The 9,553-nt window shown below is 41.0% G+C and overlaps 1 protein-coding gene across 1 annotated transcript; it reads right to left on the reverse strand.

Annotated features, from left to right (window-relative positions):
• Window positions 1–2,022: 2,022 nt before the first annotated feature.
• On the reverse strand, window positions 2,023–7,397 carry LOC115838236 (ERC protein 2-like). Its single transcript, XM_030827069.1, has 4 exons — window positions 7,340–7,397; window positions 5,454–5,869; window positions 3,561–3,600; window positions 2,023–2,310 (listed from the first exon to the last, which is right to left on the reverse strand). The coding sequence occupies exons 1-4, from the start codon at window positions 7,395–7,397 to the stop codon at window positions 2,288–2,290; spliced, it is 537 nt and encodes a 178-aa protein (XP_030682929.1). The 3' UTR covers window positions 2,023–2,287.
• Window positions 7,398–9,553: the final 2,156 nt, after the last annotated feature.

The following is a 9,553-nucleotide window of genomic DNA, read 5'->3' on the forward strand; positions in this document are numbered from 1 at the left end:
CATCAGCAAAATCATGGCTTAGGTCAGCAGAACTAGAGACAAGCATGTATTAAGGAAGCCATATGGTTTTGAGAAGGGGGACCGGAATGGCATTTAGAAGTTTGGGCAGAGATTACACAGGACAAGTTTGAGCCATCAGTAAAGGTCTGAAAGCTTAAGAAATTCCAGGTAATACCTTTTGCCTTGGTGGATCTCCCACTGTCCTGGGTTCAACCTGGATAAGGAGACCAGGAGACCAAGAATTCATGTTAGCTCTTTCTCCTGTCTGCCCACCCCCAGCACAGAGGGAGGCTCAGGTCTCCTGGGGGTTTTGCTTGTCCTGGGTTATTAGCAACTGTGGCCTGTAAAGACTTGGGTGCTCTTCTGGCCCTGCTACCAAAGAAGGGCAAGTTTCCCAAAACGATTAACACAGGAGATCAATAGGATTAGCAGCAGAACATATACCCCTTCCCATCAAGATCTTACAGTGAGATAAGTCCAAAGACCCCTATCTCTCTTCTAAGGACCAGTCAAGAAAATAGTAAGCAGGGTAAGTATAAGAGGATCTTGGTCTATTAATCCATTTCTTTTTCTTTAATGAGATCAGTAGTGTTTCAGATACTTGATCACTAAAACTTCTAGATGGAACAATATGTTCTTTGCAGAAAAAGCTAGAGAACAAGTTAAACTATGGGCATGTCAAACAATGTCTTATCAAATCAACCTGCATCCAAATACATCAGACAATGCTAGTGAGTAATGCTGAGTTTCGGCCAACCCTTTGGCTCACATTAGCACATCAGTTGGAGTTCCTGGGCAATGGTTTTTGTCTTCCAAGTAAGTTGAGATCATAACCTTTTTGTTGTTGTTTCCTGCCAGACAAAGAAGTGGTTTCACACTCAGACTTTTCCAGACCACCAAAAGACAATAAGACACTAAAGCAACCCACCCCATATGCAACTCCTGCCAACTCCAAATCTCCTAAAACAATAAGCTGAACAAGGCCAGGAGATGGGGTTTATGTGAGATCCACCACCTCTGCCTGAGAATGAATCATAAAACCACTAACACTCCATTCCCCAGCCTCACACTGCCTAGCCCCAACCTACTTGAACTGTGCATAATGAAAATGAAATCGGAACACACTGAACCTTAAACTTCAAGTACATCTTAAATCTTGTTTTAGATTCATCTGTATTAACAGAGGTCAGGCAACTTCTTTATTCAAGCTAAGTTATTCTTACTGGTATAATGACAAAAATGGTCAGACACATTTTTCTACTAAAAAAAAAAAAATACCCTAACAAAGTACATTCTAAAACTCAGTAGAGAATATGGAAATAGCTTGCAATAAACTTTGCCTTATAAAATAACTAATGAAGGAAATAACCCAGTTATTTGGCAATGGGAAACAACCATTTGTATATTATTACATATTTGGTAGGTCATTAATTAGAAGCACTTTTTATTTTCTAGCATAGCATTTTTCAAAAATGTCTTACAAAGAACACCAGTGCAACAAGAGAAAAGCAAGTCACGTAAGCTTGAGAAGCTTTGCTTTCTCTGGTCCCCTTCTTGGAAATGACTAATGCATATTTGCATATTAAAGACTGAGACTGTAACTCTGTGGAATCCCTCATTTCCCCACGTTCACTTGGCACTGCAACCCTTTTTCTCTCATAACACATTATCAACAGCCCACATAATGGCTGTTCTGCCAAGCACAATGTGGGGAAAATTTCTTCTAGAAATGGGATGTAGGCCAGGCACGGTGGCTCACACCTGTAATCCCAGCGCTTTGGAAGGCTGAGGCAGGCGGATCGCTTGAGCTCAGGAGACTAGCCTGGGCAACATGGTGAAACCCCGTCTGTACCAAAAATACAAAAAAAAAAAAAAAAAAATAGCCAGGCATCGTGGCACATGCCTGTAGTCCCAACTATTCAGGAGGCTGAGGTGGGAGGACCACTTGAACCTGGGAGGTAGAGGTTGCAGTAAGCCGAGATTGCACCACTGTACTCCAACCTGGGTGACAGAGTGAGACCCCATCCCCCCCACAAAAAAAGAAAAAGAAAAGGGACATAGTAAAATGGTTTAAGAGCTGAGACTCCAGAGTCAGGCTGATTCAAATACTAGCTTCACCATTTGTTAGCAGTGTGACATTAGGTTTGTCCCTCAGTTCCCCCAGGTAAGACAGGCAAAGTAACAGCACCTACCTCCTAGGCCATGGGCCTTTCCATTTGAGTGGAACAGTCTTCTGAGATCCTCACATGGCTGGTCCTTTTGGTTATGCAGGTCTCAGTTCATACTGTCACTGCCTCCAAGAGGCCTTCCCTGACAACCCAACATAAAATTAGCCCCACCCAGATCACTAGTGCTTCACTCTCTTCTTCATGACACGCCTCTATTTAACCACAAAATTGTCATCTATTTTCCCCCAATAGAATGTAAGCCCCATGAAGGTACATTTTGTTACTTATCATTGCTATATCCCAAAACAGATCTTCAATAAGTATTCATCCAATGAATGAATGAATGGATGGATTAATGAATGAACGAATGGATGAATGAATAAATGAATGAATGAATGAGATGATTCAGTATGAATCAATGTAAAGCATTCTTCATGATGCCTGACACATAAGCTGACACATACAGATGCTATTTTGAAAACTTTTGGGGAACCATGAGTGGTTAATACACACATAATCATAATTCTCCCAATAAGTAACATTCTGACTCCATGGTGTATCCTCTTGCTGTATTAGAGGTAAACATTTCACAACGTTCATTCAGAGGTGTGCTAGTAAACTGGCTTTCAGGAATGGGCAAGGGAATGGGGAAGGTAGGCCCGAAGAGTAGCATCTTCCAATTTCCATGGTGTAAATACACTAAATATGACCAATTTCAGGCTATGTGTGGTTTAACACCAGGATCATGAGATTCCTGAGAATTTAACAAATGGCTCTCACAGGGCAGTACAACCCTTCTCATGGGAATGATCCTTTCAGGCCTTCAAGTCTTGTTTGTTGAGTTCAAATTTAACATGAGTCTTTTATATACAGATATATTTTCCAAATTCTCCCCCCTTGATAAGCTAAAAATAAGGGCTACCTACTCACTTTGGTCTGATACTCAGGGAAACTAGTTGAATGTATTGGTCTGCACTTTCTGTACCCCCTTCTGTGTGCTTTCAAACTGGTGTTTAAGGATCTAAACATGATCTATATCCACACCAGACCATTGTGAGAACCAGCCAATCTCAGAAAACCCAAGATGAATTGTGTTTAGATTCATTTAAATGGAGGCAGCCACATAAGGCACCATCTAGTAAGTGCCATCAATGAGCAGAATCTAACTGCAGAAGAAGAATGACTCCATCCTGACCACAAGATCCCAACAAGGAGTGAGAAATGGTGCTGCAGATGGAGATTTCTCTGGCATCACAGCCTTGCTGCCCCTTGGCATCAAAATAAAACAGTAGCTTTTTCCAACTATAGTGATCCTCTATCAACTGCAGTTTTGAGATAACACAAGAAAAATTCCAAAATCCACAGTTAGTCTACATGCAAGTAACAACATACCAGTAATTGTTGCTCCTCTTCTGTAAACTACATGAGAGGTCTATGAAGTAAGACATGGAGAAAATTACTTCCTGCTCTACTGTATTTGTTATCTATTGCTGTGTAACAAATTACCTCAAAATTGAGCAGCTTAAAACAGTACACATTTATTATCTCACAGTTTCTGTGGGTCAGGAATCAAGGCACAACTTAAGTGGTTCCTCTGCTTCACAGTCTCTCACAGCCTGCAATCAAGACAGACGTCAGCCGAGGACTTGTCGTCTTATCTGAAGGCTCGACTTGGAAAGGATCCACTTCCAAGCTCACTAAATGGCTGTTACCAGGTTTCCATTCTTTGTGGCTATTGAAATGAGTGCCTCTGTTCCTTACTGGGTGTTGGCTGGAGGCCACCCTCAGTTCCTTACCACATGGGCCTCTCCGTGTGGCAGCTTGCTTCATCAAAACATGCAAGCTATGAAGGCAATAGAGTCTGCTAGTAAGATGGAAGTAACAGTCTTATGTAACCTAACCCTGCAAATAACATTGACATTCTGTTACTTTTGCCATATCCTGTCATTTAGGAGCAAGTTATGAGGATCAACCAATACTCAAAGAAAGAGGATTATATAATGGTGTGAATTCCAAGCAGCAGGGATTATTGGAGGCCATCTTGGAAGTCTTCTCACCACATTCACCCTCTTGGAAGATGGATGGGAAGACCAGGCCCAACCAAAACATCTCTTTAAGCTTTTCAATATGAAACCAAGCCATGTGGTTTCCCAAGCATGTTGGTAAAGTATCATTAAAACAAAACAAGGAAGAATAAGAGTAGAGGACATTAAATTTGCAGACAAAAAAGTCTTTTCCTATGTTCTAGGCAAATATAACCTACATCAGAGCAAATTCCTGGAAGCACCTGCACTTTTGCAAATCCCAACATGGAAGCCATGTCTTCTGACCAACCAAACAAGTGACTCACAAGAAGCACCACCATCTGAACAGGTATACTGCCAAGAAATCTAGTTTGGTCTAGAAGCAAATATCTTCTAGAATTTTCATTTATTGCTGTAGAATAGCTTGAAAACATATTTAATGCCATTTTATTGCTTGTTATTTTCTGTGAGATCCATGTCTCCCTACAGCAGTTTTGCCTGCATGATACTTTTAAGGTCCATATCCACCACAGTGGCAAGGAACTGCTATAAAAATTTCAAACCTTGGCAGTCATCCACATTTTTTCTAAGCTCTACCCAACCACATATTCTCAGATATACGAGCATCCCAACATTGAATGGTAGTAAAAGGCCAGAGAGACTGCCTCTGAAGGACTTCAAATGATTTAATCCACTAAGGGCAAAACACATACTCAGAAAACCTGTAATACTCTGTCCTAGACGAATGTAAATGCAGACAAAAATTATCTTAACTCTAAACACTCAAAACTGGTCTGTGCATTTTACCATTCTTTCCCATATGCTTTACTTTCTGCAAATCATATCCCCAATTCAGTAATAAAAATATTTAGGGTCATTGTGTTGCTAATCATATTTATTTTTTCCTTTAGAGAGGTGATATTTGATAAACAACTAAACTGAATAGTACCATACCTAAGAGACTCTGAAACCACAGCCACCTGTGGGAAAGCAATTGCTTATAAACCACCTTAGAGTTGACAGGTCCTGCATATGCTTGGATCACAGATATGTGTTGAATAATAATGGAATGCATGTGCAGTGAGCAAAAACTAATACAAAATTCCAGTTTAATGGTCTTAAGCCGGCAGGAAGGTCATAAAGCAGATGACAAAGGGAATTTTGTTAAGGATGTAGATATCTTCCAACCTGTGAAAATAACTTGATAACATATTTTCACCTATAAATTAAGGCTTTGGGGAAATACAGTGAATGCTCTTACCTCTCTAAGATGTATGTTTTCCTTCTCTTTCTGGTCTAAAATCACTTCCAAGTGGCTGACCTGAGACTCAGCCTCTGCCATCCGCCGCGTTCGCTCATTGTCATCCTCCAGGCTTTTGGATGGCAAGCCTTTACTTTGCAACGTCTCAAGAAGTTTTTTAATTGACTCATCTCGGGCATTGAGGGTTTGTTTCTGCGTTTCAGTTCTCAGCTCCATTTCCTCTAATGTCTTCCTCAAAAGGAACAGCTCCTTAGCCTGCCTGTCATGCTCGGCTTGGAGTCGCCTGAAGTTCTCCTCGGTCAGCTCGATGGTGAAGTGCTCCACTCCTCGGTTGCCACTGTCTTGCTGGAGGAGGTGGCTGACGTCTCTCTGGGTTCGTAGCTCATCTTGAAGGCCTGGATTGTCAACTGTAGGTGCTGCAGTGAGAAAGATGGAGCGGGAGAGGAGAAAGAAGGAAAAAAGGTCAATGAAAATGTCAAGTGTCGCTTGCTGCCACCACACCATGAAGATGGAATGTTAATCATGAGGTCCGGAGGGCCAGCCATGAATTCCTCCACGGTGACTTCAGAAGCATGGGACGGCACATGGAGAGGGGGAGATTACTTCAATGATGCTTTCTGAATGTCTTGGGAGAAGAGAAATGCACACATACACAGAAACAATAGATTAGTGTCAATCACAAGGGAAATTATATATCTACAGAGTTTTAATTTAGGAAGTGGAAAAGGTTAGAGGGAAACTTTCACAAACACACCTTCTTTATGCCCAGAACACTCCAGACTCAGTATTCCTTGTTTCCTAAGGTATTCTTTATTGTACTATCCATTATTTCCCATGATCAACATGTGTTGATTTAAAAATGAAAATAATAGCATCCACTACAAGTAGACACAAACAAAGACTTTATTTTTTACAAATAAAGCTGTGAACAGGTTTAGTAAACAGGATTACTGCATCTGCAAGCAAAAGGGAATAAATGCAGGCACAGACAAACACACTCAAACACACAAGGAGGTGAGGCTGTACAGAGCAGAACAAACAAGCTGCAAAGAGTGGACAAACCTTGGTTCTTCTGGCATCCAGTAACTGAACAGTATGGGAAATGAAAAAAAAAATGACCAAAAAATCAACATAAAGAAAAGTCCAGTGCAAGCAAAGGATACTTAACAGAAAGAACGTAATCAACATAAAGTACCTTCACAGAAGAAGAAAAAGAAAAGAAAAAATTCTAATTACAGCAAAGACCCTTAAGCTACACGGAGTTTATAGCATTGACGTTTGATAGACACGGGAAAAAAAAAAGAAATACCAAACCTGAGGTTTATCCCACCTTTTGTTTTCCTAAATCTCACTGACCCAGAAACCGAAAGTCTTGAAAGTATTACTAGAGAGGGAAGCAACTGTTATTTTGGGTCACCATTTTAAGCAAAGTCAGGGTGAAAGCACCAGAGAAACAAAATAGTTATCAGATGTGAGAAAAGGCACCCATGCTTGAGGATAGTTGGTGAATTGGGCAACACCTTCCCCCATAGGACAAACCCCCAGGCTGATCAGAGAAGGCAGCCACAAGCCTGAAGGCATTTCTATCCCTATGGACAAGCCAAGATGCTTCCAAGACAGCAGCTATTCATTCGCCAAACACATGAGCCTGCTTGTGGAATGAACACAATGCTAAGCACAGGAATCAAGAGGGACATAAGACATAGCTCCTGCCCACAGGGAACTCACAGTATTGTGAGGCGTGGGGTAATACTATATCTAAGTTATACGAATATTGGAGCAGTCAACATTTTGAAATCTTTCTGAATTCCTATAGCTGACACTCAGAGGTATTGAGATCTTTCTGAGTGTGGCCTACACCCAAAAACTAGCACTGGGTGATGCACCATCTTGATTATACTGTTTCTGGGTATCCGATTCATATTCCCGTTTATGAATGTCCATTGAGAAATTATTTGAGCATTCTCATCTGTATACCACAGTGCCTCACAGGGTATTGAATGCAGAGAAAGAAACTGATATGTATTTAATGATGGAGGTTATTCATTTTTAATACAATGCTCCCCTATAAAGTGTAACATACAAAGTTGTGCAACCATCAACACAATAAATTTTTTAACATTACCTCAGAGATACCTCATGCCCTTTAGCAGTCATTCCCCATCTCCCTCCCTTTCCCCAGGCTCTGGTAACCACTGATTTACTTTCTGTCTTTATGCCTGTTATGGACCTTTCATATCAATGGTATCATGCAATAAGTGGCTTCTTTCACTTAGCATGTTTCCAAGGTTTATCCATGTGGTAGTGTGTATCTGTACTTCATTCCTTTTTATGGCTGAATAATGTTCCATTGAACGAATATACCACATTTTATGTATCCATTCATCAGCTGACTCAGACACAAATATTCACAGCAGCAACATTCCTATTAGTCAAAAAGTGTTAACAACCCATTTGTCAATCAACTGGTGAATGGATGAAATCTAGTATATCAATTTAATGGAATATTATTCAGCCACAAAAAGGAATGAAGTGCTGACATACAGGATAACATGGATAAATATGAAAACATTATGCCATGTGAAAGAAACCAGTCACAAAAGACCATATATTGTATGATTCCACTAAAAGAATGTCCAGAATAAACATATCCATAGACAGAAAATAAATTAGTGATTGCTGGGGGGTGTGGAGGAAATGGGGGGACTCTAAAGGGTATGGGGCATCTTCTGGGGTGATGAAAATGTTCTCAAGTTAGATAGGGGTGTCCTTTGCACCACTTTGTGAATATACTAAAACCAATGAATTTCACACTGTAAATGAGTGAATGGTATGGTACATAAATTATATATCAACAAAGTTGTCACAAAAATCATGAGGTGGGACCATAAAGTAATCTAACCTTCCTCTACCAGCCCGCTTTCCTTAAACCACATTAGAACAGAGTCCACAGGAGTATCTGCAGCCTTCAGCCCAGAGATGCAGCTACAGTCAAGACTCTTTAAAGAGTGCTTTGGCAACTGTCTTTGAGGCATTTTATATATATGTGTGTGTGTGTATAGATAGATAGATAGATAGATAGATAGATAGATAGATAGATGATAGATAGATAGTTTTTTTTTTTGGTTGTTTTTTTTTTTTTCTTTTTTTTTGAGACAGAGTCTCACTCTGTCGCCCAGGCTGGAGTGCAGTGGCACAATCTTGGCTCACTGCAAGCTCCGCCTCCCAGGTTCACGCCTTTCTGCTTCCTCAGCCTCCCAAGTAGCTGGGACTACAGGCGCCCGCCACCATGCCCAGCTAATTTTTTTGTATTTTTAATAGAGATGGGGTTTCACTGTGTTATCCAGGATGGTCTCAATCTCCTGACCTCGTGATCCGCCCACCTTGGCCTCCCAAAGTGCTGGGATTACAGGCATGAGACACTGTGCCCGGCCCAGGCCATGCACAGTTTCTAAGTTGTTTTTTGTTTGTTTGTTTGTTTTTAAGACAGAGTCTCGCCATGTCGCCCAGGCTGGAGTGCAGTGGCACAATCTCAGCTCACTGCAAGCTCTGCCTCCCAGGTTCACACCATTCTCCTGCCTCAGCCTCCCAAGTAGCTGGGACTACAGGCGCCCGCCACTACGCCCGGCTAATTTTTTTGTATTTTTAGTAGAGATGGGGTTTCACCATGTTAGCCAGGGTGGTCTCAATCTCCTGACCTCATGATCCGCCCGCCTCGGCCTCCTAAAGTGCTGGGATTACAGGCTTGAGCCACAGCACCTAGCCAATATTTTTTTCTTTATGCTAGAAACATTCAAATTATTATTCTCTAGCTATTTTGAAATGTATAATAGATTATTGTAAACTATAGTCACCCTACTGATCTATCGAACCCTATGTCTATTTCTTCTATCAAACCATGTATTTTTACCCGTTAATCAACTCTACCAAGATACCTTTCCAAGTCAAAAAGGAAATCCTGCCAGGTTAAATTATATACATATAAGTGTGTGTGTGTGTGTGTGTGTGTGTGTATAAAATTATATACAATTGGCCCTCCATATGCACAGGTTCTACATCTGAGGATTCAACTAACCACGGGTTAAAAATATTTGAGGGAA

Source organism: Nomascus leucogenys, chromosome 14 (genome assembly GCF_006542625.1).
Source record: "Nomascus leucogenys isolate Asia chromosome 14, Asia_NLE_v1, whole genome shotgun sequence".
In the NCBI taxonomy this organism is placed as follows: domain Eukaryota; kingdom Metazoa; phylum Chordata; class Mammalia; order Primates; family Hylobatidae; genus Nomascus; species Nomascus leucogenys.

Excerpts from the sequence above, each read along its gene's own strand:
- LOC115838236 (XM_030827069.1), bottom strand. The coding sequence starts at position 7,397 with ATGGACATTCATAAACGGGAATATGAATCGGATACCCAGAAACAGTAT. Across the intron at positions 5,870-7,339 it reads GAAACAGTATAATCAAGATG|CACCTACAGTTGACAATCCA; the intron begins GTGCATCACCCA and ends TTCTCACTGCAG. Across the intron at positions 3,601-5,453 it reads AAAACATACATCTTAGAGAG|ACCTCTCATGTAGTTTACAG; the intron begins GTAAGAGCATTC and ends CTTACTTCATAG.